The following is a 16,863-nucleotide window of genomic DNA, read 5'->3' on the forward strand; positions in this document are numbered from 1 at the left end:
TTGTAGTGAATTTTGTAGAAGAGTCAGAACAGGTGTAAGAGACAGCAGGGATGGAAAACAACCAAGGAAGCAAGGTCTTCTAGACACAACGGGACCAACACACATGAACTCAGAGAGTTTCAAAGCATGCACAGGGCCTATACATTTCTAAGCCAGGTGGGGTCTCAGGTGAAGGTAAAGATGAGAGCTGGGAGGGGAAGTGGGCACAAGCCTCCAGCGCTAATCCAGAAGCTATCTTCAATTGATAACCACTCACAAAAGAAATACTAGTGTCTCTGGTGGAGTCTCACTAGAGAGTCTGAGCTTTAAGTAGCCCACTGGAAGGAATTTCCCCATCATGTTGCCTTATGGTACAAATCGCTGTTGTCTTCTATTACCAAACCTGTGATAACAAAGACCACTTCTCACCAAAAACAAAAGAAACCAAAACCAAAACCAAAAACAAAAAGACCAACAAACAAAACAAAACAAAAAATCCAACCAACAAACAAACACACAAAACAAAAACAAATAAACCCTCTAAGCTTGAGAGTCTTAAGAAAATTTCATTCTTTTGGGTGCTCTCTGTCTGCTTCCTTTCAAGCTGAGCGGGCTTATGTGAACGTTTAATTGCTTGCTTGCATTCTTCTTTCTCGGCAAGCCACAACTCCCTCTTCTGCCAGGCTTGCATAATTATTTTCTTTTCTTTATGCGGCACTCCTGGCTGGAAGAAAGTTCTTCTGTTAAGTAACAGTAGGGCAGGTCTCCATCAGCTGGGCTTGTGTGAGCTCACACAAGCGCCTTACATCTCAGGCAGCACAGCTCGCCTGCCTTCCCGCTTGTAGTGAGGGGTCTCCAATTTCTTTAGTTCCTGATCTTCATCTTCCAGGATGGTTTTGCCTCTCCTCTTCCGGGATCAGGGAGCAGTTTGACGCTCCTATCCCAGTATATGCTAGACTTCAATGTCCTTGCTAGGGAAGGCACAAATGCTCTCTTTTCCTTTAGTCCTTAGCTCCTGAGTTTTGGTATCTCCTTCTGAGACAAGAGGGAGCTTCTGGCAAAAGCCACCAAGCCACACCTAGGTAGCCTTAATAAACAGACTGTGGCTCTCAGGTCACCAGCTTAAACAGAGCTGTGGTCAAAGAGACCAGTCACTCCCCCCATCGACAGAGGCACATTAATGCCCACGCATGTCTCAGCCACCTTTAAACACTCTTTGTAAGGAAGCAAATCAGATCACTCCTTACTTAGCATGCTTTCCTCTGAAACCACCATCAACAACATAAACAAATTAGCCACAGTAAACCACACATTCTGCCCACACAGAAACCACAGCCCTCACCAGAGGGCAGTGTACTTAATGTGAGAATAACAGCCCAGCTTTATAAGCCTCCACTGGGAATAAATTCCAGTTGCACTGGTTAGAACAGGGCTTCAGAGCCAGAGTATACTGTCGCTTAGGTTACACAGGTTGTGGCAGATTCAGTCAATTCTCAAAGTGTCTTTCCAGGAAATCCTTTTTCTAAGTTTTTGCCAGGCCCAGCTTTGACCATTCTCCGATTTTCATTATGTGAATCTGCTATCACTTGAATGGAATGGGCCGGAATGTATATATATACTTGCCCAACATGCGATTGCTTGGGATTAGAAACAAGGTCTGTAGGAGTTGCTGCTTCCCAGCTCCTCCTCTCTGGTGGCTCCAGAGTTCAGAGGTGTTACCAGGTGGGGACCTCCATGAAACAGCAACTGTGTCTTTCACGGCTGTGTCCCCAAGCTCTATGGTCCTCCATCTTGACCCCTGGGGAATTGTGAAATATTTTCTATACCTTCCTCATGCTGCTACGCTTCCTTTCTTGACAATGGCTAGTCCTTAACCATCGAGTCCAGCCCTAAACCAATGTGTTCCGTCATCAGTAAATTCCTGCCTGTGATAGTGTTTTCTTAAATACCTGTTTAAACAGTGATTTAGATAAGAGTGTCCCATTTGTGTGCAGCAGGAAATGCCTGCCTTCTTTTAGATATGCTAGCAAATAATTGCTGTAGATAGGGCTTGAATGCTGAAAGGCTGTACTCGGCTCGCTCGCTGCAGATGCCTGAGAGGTAACCTGCCAGTAGGCTGTGATGTAAACACAGGACATTTCTACTTTACTTTAAATGAATCTGAAGCAAAAGTCACTTTGGGGCTATAAAAGGCTTATGAAAAAAAAAAGCCATTAGGTCAGAGGTTGTCAAAAATCTCTTAAAAATTTGTACTGCTAAAAGGGAGTTCAGGCAAATGACTGTACTGTGAAAGGAACATTGTCTGGCATGTAATGAGTCGGGTCCTTCCTGGCTCTCCAGTATGGATTTGTGACATGGTCCCTAACGACAGAATATGCCAAAGATCAGCCAGGTCATGCTTTCCCTCTGGTCTGGGCATTACCACAGACCTTTAGTGTTTCTATTTTGTTGTCTTAGAGTCTGTAAACAGATGCCAAAAAGCTTAACTTAAACCCCAACGATGAGTTTTCTAGCAATTTATTTCCATAATTTGAAAAATAAAAAAAAAAGCTTAGCACTATTTCTTCTGGAAGCAACTCAGCAGGTCTCACACTATCTTAGGAGGTATTCATTTCATACTCAGACCATAGTGTTCAGTGAAATGTCTGAAATTGCTAGGATGGTGGGAAAACTCTTAACTAGATTTACAAGCAACCGGAAAGGCAAGAGCTACACCTATGAAAAGCATATATTTTTGCTCTTTGTAAGCCCTCTGCTTTCAATCCCTATGGTGCTCTGAGCATCTCTTTTGCCACCTCTCCCAACCCTTTTTCATTCTGGATCTTTCTGACAGCAGACTAATGAAGTCTTTTAGTGAATCGGGTCGGGTGGCAAGGCCCATAGGGAAGACATGAAATAGGGTTGGAACAAGGAAGCTAACTGAAATACCGAGAGTGCGAAGGAGCTTGCAAACCATTAAGACAATGCCAGACGCCGAGTCATGTTGGCAGGCTATGTCACAACTACGCCACAGAGGCTCAAATGGTACAAATCGGAGCCAGAGTAGAATTTGCCATTGAAGAGTGATTTCTTTTCACCCATTTTGGGGAACGCGGTGCTTTGAAGACTGCCCATAGGTGACCTCTGTAGAACAGTGAACTCCAGGATAATGACTGCTTTAAGACAATGGCTTCTAGGACAGTGACAGCTCTAAGAGACACCTCTGTTCCTGATCCTGTGTTGCTAGATTCTTGTCTGATTCTTTACGGCCTGTTTGTCAGCTTTATTGAAATCTAGTTTCCTCGTCTTTAAAGTTTCCTTTCCTCATTCCATTGGGATGTTCAATTTAATTTTCTTGGGAACATTTTCAGAGAGTATCCAGTGGCCAGTTCATTCCCTCCTCCTCTGCGCTGTTTGTGCATCTGGCGTTATTTGGGCTCCTCCCTTTCCCCACATATTCAACGGCTTCTGCTGCTGGTGGAGAAGAGCTGGTCCCTGACGTCCTTTGATTTCTCATAAACATGCCTCTGTCACCACTCAGGAATTGTCCTGAGGAGGGAAGAAGAGCATGTCCTGTTTTAATTTGGAAAGGAAACTGAAGTCTTCCCCCTCCCTTCCTTGGCCACTGGTACGCATGCATGGACGCATAGACTCAGGTCCATATGCTCACGTCCTCCCTGGAGGTCCCTGGTGGGGCCTGAGGTTTGGCCGAGCCTCTTCTCCTGATGCTGGGCACACATCCTCTGCAGTCAGCCACGTGTAATCCTTCCTGTCTGCTTGTGAGTTGGGCACAAAGCACCGGCGCTTGGGCCCACCCTCTTCTTTAGTAGCAATTAACCTTTACTACAGAGCTTCCTTTGAAGTTCGCTCATGTTTTTATTACAAAACTGCAATGAGGAACATAATGGGGGGAAATGTCTAAATTTCTAAGTTACCTAATCTGTTCAATTCCCTAGTTGGGCTCCTCTTGGCAGCTGTTTCATGCAGCTATGATCTCAACCCGTCTGCCTAAGATCTCAAATCATGTTTCTGTCTCGGCCTATTTTTAAGATTAGGGAGCTGCTAAGCACCACACACACACACACACACACACACACACACCCTACTCATATGCTAGCAAATACACACGGAGGTGCATATTATGGGCCAGTTTGTGTAGCTACGTCAACATGATTTCCTATTTGATCACTCCACTTAATAGCTAAGCTAGAGCTGTATGTTTTAAATAATAGCATTACTATTTCATTAGTTGCTGAACTTTATATCCATGAACTGCTGTGGTGAGCAGAAAGGAAGGCATGTCTTCTGCCGTCGTCAGTAAGGACAACATGGAGGGATGAGCATTTCACTGGCCACTCAATGCTATTAAAGGGCGAAACTCAGGCGTTTGAGTGGCATCTGCCCAGAAGAGTTTCAGCTAAACCAAACAGAGAGGCCAAAAGAAACAAATGGTGAGTTATATAAATCCCACAAAAAGAGAAAGCATTTTAGCCCAGCCTTGCAAATAAGGACCAAAGAATTATGAGTGGAAAATGGCATTTTTTTTCCTAGCCCACCTTCTACAGGAGCTCAAATAAATGAAATCATTTTTCCTCTCCTTTTCACTGAGTACTAAATCACTGGTAATCCAAAGCTGGAAGAAAAACATCAATGAAACTCAAAGAAAATATGAGAGAACACCCCACCCTGTCAGAGTAGGTGAGGACTTTCTAAGAAAATGTAAAAACACAAAGATATCATGAACTTAGTTCCACCAAAGTTAAAAAGTTCTATTACAATATCAAATAGCAAATTATAGAGAAAATTAACAAAGGTACATCAAAGGGCTAATTTGTTTTTCATTAATAAGACAGATTTGAAGCCCATTTAAAAATGAGAGAAAGCTATGCATAATTTGTAATGAAAGAAATACAAGTGACTGATAAAATATTTACTCTTAGTAATCACTGAGGTATAAATGAAAAAAAAAAACACAAATAATTTTTCCTACTGATAAAAATGAAAACCAGGGCATAGTAGTATCTGGGTGAATATATATATTTATGTAGAGGGTATATATCGTGCTGATATTTTGGTATAAAAAAATAAAAAATAAAACATCTAAAAGTAGCAAGAATGCCATAGAAATGCTGCACTTCCTATGGCTTCCCAGAATAGAAGAACATTCAGCAATTACACATTCAGCAATTACATGTAAGTTTAGAAAATAGGAAAAAAATGAGGAAACATTCATAATAAAGTTTCAAATGAAAAGGCCGAACAACAAATTATTTACACAGGAGCCATATTTTTGATGCAGCAAACTTCAAGACACAGCTTTAAAGAAAGTCAAAAGTAAGTGGCCTATGAAAGAAAGAGAAAACTGGGTTTGGCCACTTGCTCACTGTTTGGTATCTTTTACTATCAGTTTCTACATTTGAGGAATAAAAAAATTCTTTTTTTTTCCATTTAAAAATATATTTTATTGATTTATTCATATTATATCTCAGTTGTTATCCCATCCCTTGTATCCTCCCATTCCTCCCTCCCTCCCATTTTCCCCTTACTCCCCTTCCCTATGACTGTGACTGAGGGGGACCTCCTCCCCCTGTATATGCTCATAGGGTATCAAGTCTCTTCTTGGTAGCCTGCTATCCTTCCTCTGAGTGCCACCAGGCCTCCCTATCCAGGGGACATGGTCAAATATGGGGCACCAGAGTTCGTGTGAAAGTCAGACCCCACTCTCCACTCTTTTTTCACATCATTTTTTCACTAGATGGTGGTGAGTGTCGAAAGGAGAAAGTATGGATGCAGCAACGGATGCTCTCATTACTGGCATTAAGTTTCCAATTCCCTCTTGGATTCTGACGTTGTCTAAACACAACTCTTCCCAACTGGAGGCAGGAGGGTGACCCAGACAGCCAGGGAAATACGTAGACTCGACTGAAGTGTGGGCTGTTGCCTGCCCTCTAGGGATATTAGAATAGCTAAAACCTGAAGCAAACAGGTTGATTTCCAGTGGTAGTTCCAAAGCCATTTGCCTCAAATCCAACAGTAAGCCTTTCTTCTGCCCTCACTAAGTTAATGACACAACCTAAGGATGCATGAAGCAAATTACAGTTGGAGGCAAGAAGCTACAAGGGTTATTTATCTCTATGAGCCCACCGATGTCTGTCACGCTCCCTACCTGATACTTACCTATTGTAAATGTGCCCAATCTGTCAGAGCAATATCCAGGAAATCTTTAATTGACTACAGCTATAGCCCAGGGAATAGATCTACCAATTTCCCCCCAATAACAGAGATTTAATGGAGATAGAATAATGGAGGCTGTTTTTCATTTAGATGGAATGTTTTAGCAGCTTTTAGGAGAGTTATTGAGTAATGGCCATAAAGGTTTAGTTTATTCTCACTTATGCAAATATTCAATATGATGTGATCAACTGCATTCATGCTGAACATTTTATAAATGCTAGATTGTATTGAAATATGATTGCATGTTTTGATAGGCAAAAGTCAGCAGTTTTATATTTCCATTTTTGTCATCCCAGCTCTTTTTATATTTAATTCCAATGATACTAGCTGGATGTGGCTGAAAGACAAATTGCCAGGGCTTTCGTCTATGTTGAAGCATGCATGTGGATGGCTAGAGCTGACTCTTTCCTATACATTTGCTTGAGTGCAATAAGTTGTTCTTTAGGCTTAATTGAAAAAAATTTTTTTTTTTTGTAATTTTTGCAGGTATGTATTTTGGCTTTAAATGCAAATTCTCCTGTGCAGCAAGCCACACATATTTTACTGGAGCTGGGTTCCCAACACACTCATTCCGACTGTGAACGGGGAGAGGTTTGTGGGTAACACGGTGACCATGGGATTCACGATGACAGTAGGAGGACACAGACATAATTGTCTCTGTCTTTTTCTAGAATTTGAGCTTCCCTTGTTGGACCCAACAGTAGGACTGCTTTAACTCAGGGAGGACATTTTACTGGCCTTTCATAGAGAGTTTCTGGAAGAATATTGTTCTACTTATTTAGGTGCCCTTTTATTTTCTACTTCTTAGATGGGGAAGTTTATGCATTCCATGATGTCATTCAATTTGTAGCATTCCTCAAGGAAAATAAAATCCTGACAATGAGCAATGACTCCCTTTGAGGAATTTTATCGTAGCTTTCCATTTACGGCAGTTGAATGCTATGGTTCTAGAGAGATGCCACTGACTTTAACTTTATTTATTTATTTATTTATTTTCTGAGACATGGTGACACTCTATAGCCTAAGTCTTCCCCTTAAACTACTGAGCTTACAGAGTTCTCCTGCCTCTAGTCCTCCAAGGAGCAGGCGCCATCGCCCTGTGTTACTATGTCTGGGTTGGAAATGGTTTCTGTATGCTTTTCCTGTATAAAAACTGTTAATGAGTATTGTGATAAAGTATGGAGTATGGAATTTATTGTAATTTTCAAGTGCATTCATATCTTCTTTGGAGTGTTATTAAAATAGTTCTTTTTTGATGCTAGATAAAAATGAAAAGTCTGGCCGGGAGGTGGTGGCACACGCCTTTAATCCCAGCACTCGTGAGGCAGAGGCAGGTGGATCTCTGTGGGTTCAAGGCCAGTCTGGTCTACAAACTGAGTTCAGGACAGCCATGACTACAAAAGAAACCCTGTCTCAAAAAATAAGAACAAAACCAACAAAACAAAACAAAACAAAAAAAAAAAAAAAAAAAAAAAAAAAAAAGAAAAGTCTGAAAAATCTACTGTGCTCCATTGTATTTCTTAAAGGCAGTTGTCAGAATCAAAATTATTACCAATTTTAGGTAGGGCAATATTGATTACCCTATAATGGTTCAATAAAATTATTTGTAAGGTTAATTTTCTAGTTATTAAATATTCATTAAACAAGCATGTTCAGATCTCTTGGAGAATTCCCATGAAGTGAGAATTCACCAGCTAGTTTTCCAAAGGTCCATCTCCTTGTTGGAGATAAAACATTAACTTCCAAGTGGCAATGCATATATTTGATTGCAGAAGCGAGAGGTAAAATTCTGTAAGCTTAGAAAGGGAGACTTGTGTCGACTGAGATGATGATGGGACATGTTGGAACTCAACTTGGAACTTGACCTGGAGGGAAGATAGGGGATTGCCTAGACGAGAGGGTAGAGATAGAGAGCCAGGATGGAAGAACTGCTTGCCACATTTAGGAGGCAAAGAGTTTTCAGCCCAAGCATTCCTGCTGAGGAGTATTGAGAATCAGAAGGAATGTCATTCAAAAGAGAGATTTTTTTTTTTTTTTTTTTTTTTTTTTTTTGTACTATTGCTTGAGATGCTGGGAGCCATTGAAGTCTGTTGAGCAGGAAGGAAGGTGTGCTGGGAAGGTAACTTCAGTGTTGAGGTCAAGAGTGTAGTGGTCTGGAGGCCAGTGAAGAGCAAGGGCTGATAAAATTTAGATGCTAAATGTGAACGCAAAGAATCAGATGAAATTAATGAATTTTGTGGAAGGATAGATTATAAGAAAAAGGGAGAAAATCTCCATGTTACTTTGAAGCATCTAAAGTGGTTAATTAGGGGATAAATAGCATTCCTAACTGAACTGAGAATATGGCCAAGGTACTTGATTGGAGGGCAGGTGACAATGGTCACAATTTTGGACATGCTGAACTTGACGATAATGGGCTTGCATGCTGAAGCTTGCATCCTGTAGTTCTGTCATAGGTTGGTTTAAATGGCATCCCTTCAATGTTTGAGTCAAAATCTACCTTAAAAAAAAAAAAAAGCAATCCTTGCACGGATCATCACTTTGTATTTTATGGAACTGTAAGAAGCAGGATCCAGCACTCAATGGACAGTTGCTCATGAACGCATTGTGACTTTCTATCATGAATCAGGGAAGAAGTTGGGGTAAAATGTGTGTCTTCTACCTTGTAACTCAATAACCTGTCCCAGAAGGCTTTAATAACACACACAGCCACAGGGTTGGCGGGAGACTAAAGGTCACTAATCCGAGGCTGGAGTTCTTCCTTGTCATGGTTACCCAGGCTGTGCTAGGAATGCTATGCCAACAACTGCTAACACATCCAGCTCACCTTCTGGTGGTCCTGACCAGACCTGGCCTCCTTATCATTTTAGGTCCTTTCTCTTACTTCTGTCCTTTGAAGTCCTTAAGAGACAAACCGACGTGGGATGCCGTCCAGTCATAACTCTAATAGAGACAAACATGTGCCGACTTTGCTTAAAGACACTGGAAAGTCCCTGCAGCTGGTGGGAAACCCAGCCATTATCCTCCCATCCCTTTACCCAGCTCCTAAAGTCCACCACATATATTTCATGAAGACCCCAAGGTCTCATGGCCCACTCAGGGACTTCCAGTGTTGAGTGTGGAAGTCCGTAAAGCCATTGTAACCAGGGCCCGGCCTTTGTCTCCTACCCCAGGATTTTTTTTCTATGCACGGGCAGTCAGCTCGCTCACTTTGTAGTCTGGAGATTTTTTTTTTTCCTCTTTTTGGTACACTTAGGGTACCCTCCTACCTCTTTGCCTTTGAGAATCTGTTAGTTTTTGTTTTGCGTATATGAATGTTTGCCTGTGTGCATGTATGTGCACCGTGTGCTTGCCAGGTGCCTGTGGAGACCAGAAGAGGGTGCCAGATTGCCTGGAACTGAAGTTACAAGTGGTTACAATTGATTACTGTGTAGGTGCTGGAAACCAATCCCCAGTTTACTGCAGGAGCAGCAAATACTTGCAGCCACTGAGCAAGCCACCCAGCCTACCCCTTTTTCTAATTTTAAAAATGGTCTTAGCTTTTAGTACGTTTGTGCTTCTGTGGAATAAACTACTGAAGCAGGGAAATACCAAGGGTGTTGTGGTTGGTTTAGAAATAGGGCCTAATAAATGTTTATTATTAGCCCTATAATGATTATTACAGTGGTATTTTCTAACCTGCTATCAATCAGTAAAAACACAGATACCTGTTTTATTTTAAAGTAGCCTTGGTTCACCTGGGGTAGGGCAGGTATTAATTCCCTAAACTACTTCCCATAGTGCGGCAGGTATCCCACACCCTCCCCCAATCCCATGCCACCAGCTTCTAATAACTTCTATCAAGCTACCTCCCGTCCATAATCCCAAATACTTGCTAATGCTCTTCATCTTGGCCAAATCCTCCAACCATGCCAGCCATGTGCTTCTTCCTCCATCTAACCCATGGCCCAGCCTTCCTTCTCCTCTTCCTCTCTCATCCCCTCCTCTTCTGGTCTCTCTGCTTCCTTTGTCAAGATCCTCTCTGTCTGACCAGCCCAGGTACCTTAGCCATGCCTATGCCATTTGCCCTGTCCAGGTGTGTTGGCTTTCTGTTGGTCATAACAGAAGTAAATTCTTAGGCAAGGTTACAAACATTTTGGGGTACTTGAGTCTGCTCATTTGGGCAACAGCTAGACCAAACCCCCACACAAGGGCTTGGTGATTTGTTTGAAATAGAAAAGGAAAAAAAATAAGACAAAACACAAAGTAGTATTTCCGTCGATAATCTGGCTGCCTAGATCGAAGCCTTGTTGTACACAGAGAGCTTGATGGCCTGTGGCATTTGTTTCAAGGAAGATTCTATTACTTGACTGATCCAACTTTCTGTATGGTGTGTATAATCCTGTTGGCTCTCAATTTGGGGTGGTTTGGGGGTAGTAGTTGCCTATATTACTTATCTCTATTTTATTCACACTGATAAATAAGCTGCTGGGTACTTCGCCTGTGGGTGATGGGTGGGGCTGGCTTGGGCAGGTATTAAAATTGGGGAGTAACGTACTGGATTTATTACTTTATCACAGATAAACCAGAAGCCATAACCTATCCCCTCCCCCTGTGAAAATTAGTGATTTTTAGTGGGACACATTTTTAAACAATGGCCTTGTTTGTTTAGCTTGCAATGAACAGCTTACTATAGTTAATACCCCCTGTGGAATTTTGTTTTGGTTTATTAGTAGAAATTCATGACGTTGTTATTTATTTGCAGGTAACGAGTGTGCTTATGGCAGCTACCCTGACATACCTTTGGAAGAAATGCCAGATGTTGATGCAGATGGGGTAGCCAATGCCCCTGCCCTCCACATGCAAGAGCCATGCTCCCCTGACACATCCAGTGACTCGTTCACTCCCAAAGAGGGCTCTCCTTACAAAGCCCCCATCTACATCCCTGATGATATCCCCATCCCCGACGAATTTGAACTTCGAGAGTCAAATATGCCTGGAGCAGGACTTGGAATATGGACCAAAAGGAAGATTGAAATAGGTGAAAAGTTTGGGCCATACATGGGCGAGCAGAGGTCTGACCTGAAAGATTCCAGCTATGGATGGGAGGTAAGAATGTCTTTTGAGTTAGCAAACATATGCACTCAGGTCCATAAAGAAGAGATTAATTACATGTGTGGCCACGAGGATACTTCACTTGTGGAAGCATGTCTGTCTTCAAGTTGTTATGAGGAATCGACTCCCTTACAATCTCACTGTTTGATAAAGCAGTATGTTGCTAAAAGCAATAGTATGGTAAGAGAGATCCCAGCTGAAAAGCCTATCAGTTTAAGAAGACGAAAAGAAGAAGTTGTAGTTTCTAAGTTATCACTCAGAACATTGGATCTAGCCATCTTAAATAGCTTGCTTTCTTATCAGACAAACTTACTTGTGAGATATGTATGCTGAATGCTATCTTTAATGATGCAGAGAAGTCTAGAAGACTCAGAGTAAAACATACGGTTTTTGTAGTGTTATGTAGATTTAGGTCAATTTGATTTTACTTTTATCCTATATTTCCATTTACCTCTATCATCCTCTTATGTATTTTACCCCTTTTAACAAAAAGACCATTTTAAATTCTGCATGCTTCTTGAACGTGTGCATAGCAGTCATCACAGAAATCTATGATGATTCTTTATATTTAAAGTGATTTAATGAATAATTCATATACTAAAATAAGAGCACTAAGTGATTATGAAATCAGCCACTTGTTGCAGCTGTGCATTGCATAGATGTTACCAGGCAGCGTCCACAACTGGTGTCATCAATAACAATATTTCATTTCAATAAGGACAGGTGATGTGCAGTTCTAAATTTATTACTTTGTTTACCATTTTATACCAATACAGTGTGTACATATATGTTTTACATTTACTTTTGTTTTTATTTTCATTGCTTGAAATGGAGATTTTTATTGACCAGGTCAGCCTGGAATGCTCACTTTTCTTGCTTTAGCCTCCCAGTAGATGCTGGGATTACAGGCATACACGGTCAAGTCTGGCTTTTTATGTAGTTTGAAAAATGTTCTGATTAAACCATAACATCATAATTTCTGGACTATTTAGTCTACAGCTGAAAAAACTTGTAGGCAACTTCTACATAGGTCAACAGTGGTTGTGGTGATGTGAGAGATCCTTCCCTTTGCAATATTTCAGCTGGATGGAAATCAGATAAACAGGATTTATTTTGTCATGATCTCTTAATATTTATGATCATTAATAGAATATCTGGTTAGCTTTTAAATAGAAATGAATATGCAGTGCCTGCAGGATGCAATTTCAGCCTTCCATCTTCTTGCCTTATATGTGCCCCCATGTAAAATGTATTCAAAGTTCCATAATGAAAACAGCTCTTATTCAAATTCTGAAATGGCAAAGGTTAAGTTCTGGACTGAACACGATTGCAAGTGAGCATGCTTTCCATCATTTTGTCCCTGGCCACATCCTTGGGAAGGCTGTGGCTTACTAAAGTTACTCATAGTCACACCTTCTAGTCAATAAGAGAGTTTTAAAAATCACCATAGCATTAATGGATATGTGAGTTTGAATACGCTGTAAGGCGAACGTGCCCAAGTTTTGCGTCATCACTGTTCACCTTAAAATAATGACTATCAGGAGTCTAATAATGAGTAACTCATTAAACTTCTATTGCAAAAGCTCTAGAGTTAGACAAGTGTAGGTCTGGTTAAGATTTCCCAGGAATCCAGGAAAACACAGAGCTTCCCGGTGAAATTAGTTTGCAGTTGCAGCGTTGGAAAGTATAGGATGAAATCTGTTTAGACCCATCACCTGTGGATTTTGCATGGGACCAGAGAAACTTCTGTATTTAAGGACATTAACAAAATATTTATATAATTTGTATTAATGGACGAAAATGTCTTCAGAATACACCTGAACAGTATAAAATCATTTGCTTCATTATGTTAAAACTGAGCTGTTTTGATTGCTTAGAATTCAAGATGCTTTTGAATAGCTCATGGCTTTCTGGCGAAAGATCAGCCATTCTGTTTCTGTCCTTTAAGAATCCAGCTGATGACCAGTTATATAAGTATTCTTTAATATTTTTTATATTTATCCTCTTAATTTTTCTAATATTTTATTTGTGTGGGTGTCTGTGTGTTTCTGTGTGTTCATGCACACACCCATGCACTCCTGAGTACCACCATACACATATGGAGGTCAAGGACAACCTGTGGGAGCTAGTCCTCTCCTTCTAACCTGTGGTTTCTGTGAATCGAACTCAGGCTGGTGAGCTTGGCCGCAAGCTCCTGGACCTGTTGAGCCTTCTCGCCGGCCCTTGCCACAACTTTAAGAATGTGAATTGTTCCTTCTGTAGACATAATGAATAAAGGCCGTTGACAAGGCTCCTTGTGGTTTTCGGCAAACTTTATCCTTGGTGTTGTAGCTATGTTCTTGACTCTATTGAGTTAGGACAAAAGCCATTAGCCATCAGCAAAGGCAGCTTCGCCAGCTTTTTGTCCACTCTTGTGTGCTCATTTTGAAATGTCCTGATGTCGCACATGTCTATGATTATGCTGCATCCTCCTCCCTGACTAGACTGATAATCGTGTCCTAACGAGCATGGCCTGTCTGAGGCTGTTTCACTTTTTAAAAAAATGAACAGAAAAAAAGAGGTTAAAAAGAAAGCAAATCTCTTAGTCATCCTTAAAGTAAATGTGAATGAGGAATTCAGATTTGACAAACAATTACTGAGTGCTTACTGTGTGTTGGACCCTACTGAGTGCCTACTGTGCATTGGAGGACCCTGCATTAACAGTTTCCTTTGTGGCCACTTGGCTTGTTCTGATGCAGTGTTCTGGTGGAGTGGTGCAGTCTCTGCTACTCTCTTTTCTCCTCACAATTCTTCTTCCTCTTTTCCTCCTCCATTTTCTTCTTGTTCTTCTTCTTGTTCTTGTTCTTCTTGTTCTTCTTGTTATTGTTCTTCTTGTTCTTGTTCTTCTTGTTGTTCTTCTTGTTATTCTTGTTGTTGTTCTTCTTGCTGTTGTTCTTCTTCTTCTTGTTCTTCTTGTTCTTCTTGTTCTTCTTGTTCTTCTTGTTCTTGTTCTTCTTGTTCTTTTTTTTTCTTTTCTTCTTCTTCTTCTTTCTTCTTGTCTTCTTGTTCTTTTCTTCTGTTCTTCTTCTTGTCTTTGTCTTCTTCTTTCTTGTTCTTCTTCTTCTTGTCTCTTTTCTTTCTTCTTCTTCTTGTTCTTCTTCTTCTTCTTCTTCTTCTTCTTCTTCTTCTGTCTTTCTTCTTGTTGTTGTTCTTCTTCTTCTTCTTCTTCTTCTTCTTCTTCTTCTTCTTCTTCTTCTTCTTCTTCTTCTTCTTCTTCTTCTTCTTCTTCAATAAATTGCATTTCCATCTACCCAGTTGTGCAGGACAGAGTGTGTTTGACTGTACTTACTTCCACCACACCAGCCCCAACTGTTCTGGGGTTTCCACCCTCTCTCACCACCCTGTTCTTCATATACACTGTCCTTTGTTCTTGGGTGTCTCCTTGCTCATCCTTAGGGAATATTATATCTATTCTCTGAGTGGTGTTCGTGCATGACATCACCCACAGACTTCCTAATCACAAATTAGTGTTTCTTAAATTTGGCATTCCTGGCAGCAGTGAAACCCTGTACTGAGAAGCTTGAAATATTAGGTGGTGCACAGCTTTGCTTAGATTACCCAAGAGAGCAGGGTTGTTTAGAGTTTTCACAGCTATGCTCTCCTAGTGCTGTCTTGATGGCGTTTCACAAAGTTGTGCAGCATTGCCAGTGCTCAGCATATTTCTTACTTTTTGTTTTAATAAGCAGACTGTATTAGACAGCTCAGGCTGCCCAGACCCGGGGCTTAGACAGCAGAAATTTGTTTTATCACTTCTCTAGAGACTAAACGTCAAAGACTAAAATTCTGGTTGGCTCTGGCTTTGGTGGGGGCTATCTGTTATTCTAGGGCCTGCATATGCTAAGACAGTAGCTTGGACAATGATCTGTATCTAAGACATTTTTTACACATTGCATATATTTTTCCATATATGGTGTTTTGTAAAAAAAAGTCTATAAGTTTGCATTTCAGGGAAATAGGGTGTTTGAAGGCATATTTATAAGCTCAATATATATATATATATATATATTTAAGTAAAATAACCCAGAGATAGTATAACAGATTTAATTTTCCTCCCAAGGAGTGTTGGCTTAATAAAGAGAAACTTGCAAAATATTACAGTTGAACTATGACTGCCACATCCTGAGGTATGTCATTTTCATCACTTGGTTAAGCCCTCTCATGTGTGTTGGGAGCTTAGCACTAGGCTGCAGAGGGACACAGAGGCTAACCACGGAAGCGCCATTGGCTGGGACATAGAGTAGCACTGGGTCATTACTGGGCAGAGGCCAATCACTATCCTTCAGAGTTTTATAAATCCTTTTCATTGCCCTCTCTTGTTTCCCAGAAACTCAAGCATCTCTAGGATGTGCAACATTCTGTGGCCATGGCCTTATGTGAAGAGAAAGCCCTGGATGTTTCCTAGTTAACAATGCAAAAGGGACTCGGGAAAGCTTCCAAACTTTTTTTTGTAGTCAAAGAACAATTTAAGTGGCGTAGTTTACTTTTTTTCTAACATTCCTAGGTAGCTTGTTGGAAAAAGTCTTTGAGTCCCTTAGCATTTTTTTTAACTTTTATTATCACTGGCCATTCTCGAACTCTGCAAGTCTACGTGTGTCCATTAGTGAGGTTGCTACTGTGGGCCAAATCCCTTATTATGTGATCTTGTCCAGAACTGCTCCAAATTGTTTGATCCGTTGAAATTGCAGGTATGTGCTTAGCTCTTATTTTTACCTCTCATGCATACATAAAATTGTATGCAGAAAAATAATGATGCATGTAGATAGTAAATTTTTTTCTTTGTCCTGTTAAATAGATGAGATGGAATAGCGGAAAGAGATTATATTGGAGTTGGAAATTCATCATCCAGTTTTGATTCAGTGCTGTGAAAATACATTATGTTTCAGACTGTAATCCAGAGATGCAGTAGTGCAGTGAGCTATGCCTCCCTGTCCCATTGTAAAATAAGCAGTCCTCATGATCAGAAGGGTGTGTTGGGGTTATGCAATGGTATCATCTCAGATATTAAAACATGAAATCTCTATGTTCCCTGAAACACAAATGTCCATTAACACCACCAACAACATTGTATTTTCCAGATACCTAACATCTATATCAGGGCTATAAGAGCAAGGTGTCTATCCATTGAGCCATGTTTCCAAGGAGATGTTTGCCTTAAGACTTTGGAAGTAGCTTCTAATATGTGAAGAAGACAGCTCATATGTATGTGTGTATCCATATACATCATATATATGTATATGCACACATGTGAGTATCTTTAATAGATGTCAGTACTTATTAATGAAGATTAATGTAATCTAACCATAAATAACAGCCTATGGTACAAAGCACCCATTCACAGATGGTCCCTATTGTGGCTTTTTACTTCAAAAGAAATTAATGTCTCTCAGGAATATTTTCATTTCTTCCAAGAATTATACAAACTGGTCCATGTGCAATTGAATGTTTTCTTCTGCTATAGTGGGTCAGAAGTCATACTCGCCAGATCTTCCCCTTACTCAGAGAGGTTATGACACTGTTCAGCACACATCATAACAGGTT

General features: G+C 40.6%; 1 protein-coding gene across 7 annotated transcripts in view; it reads left to right on the forward strand.

The window, feature by feature from the left end:
- The window catches only part of Mecom (MDS1 and EVI1 complex locus), a 565,452-nt gene that overhangs the window by 268,597 nt on the left and 279,992 nt on the right, over window positions 1–16,863 (forward strand). For all 7 annotated transcript variants that reach the window (XM_051157010.1, XM_051157012.1, XM_051157015.1 and 4 more), the window contains exon 2: window positions 10,937–11,280. In XM_051157010.1, the coding sequence (XP_051012967.1) occupies window positions 10,937–11,280 (344 nt within the window). The remainder of the gene's footprint in view (window positions 1–10,936; window positions 11,281–16,863) is intronic.

The sequence above is a fragment of the Acomys russatus genome, chromosome 15 (genome assembly GCF_903995435.1).
Source record: "Acomys russatus chromosome 15, mAcoRus1.1, whole genome shotgun sequence".
NCBI lineage: Eukaryota > Metazoa > Chordata > Mammalia > Rodentia > Muridae > Acomys > Acomys russatus.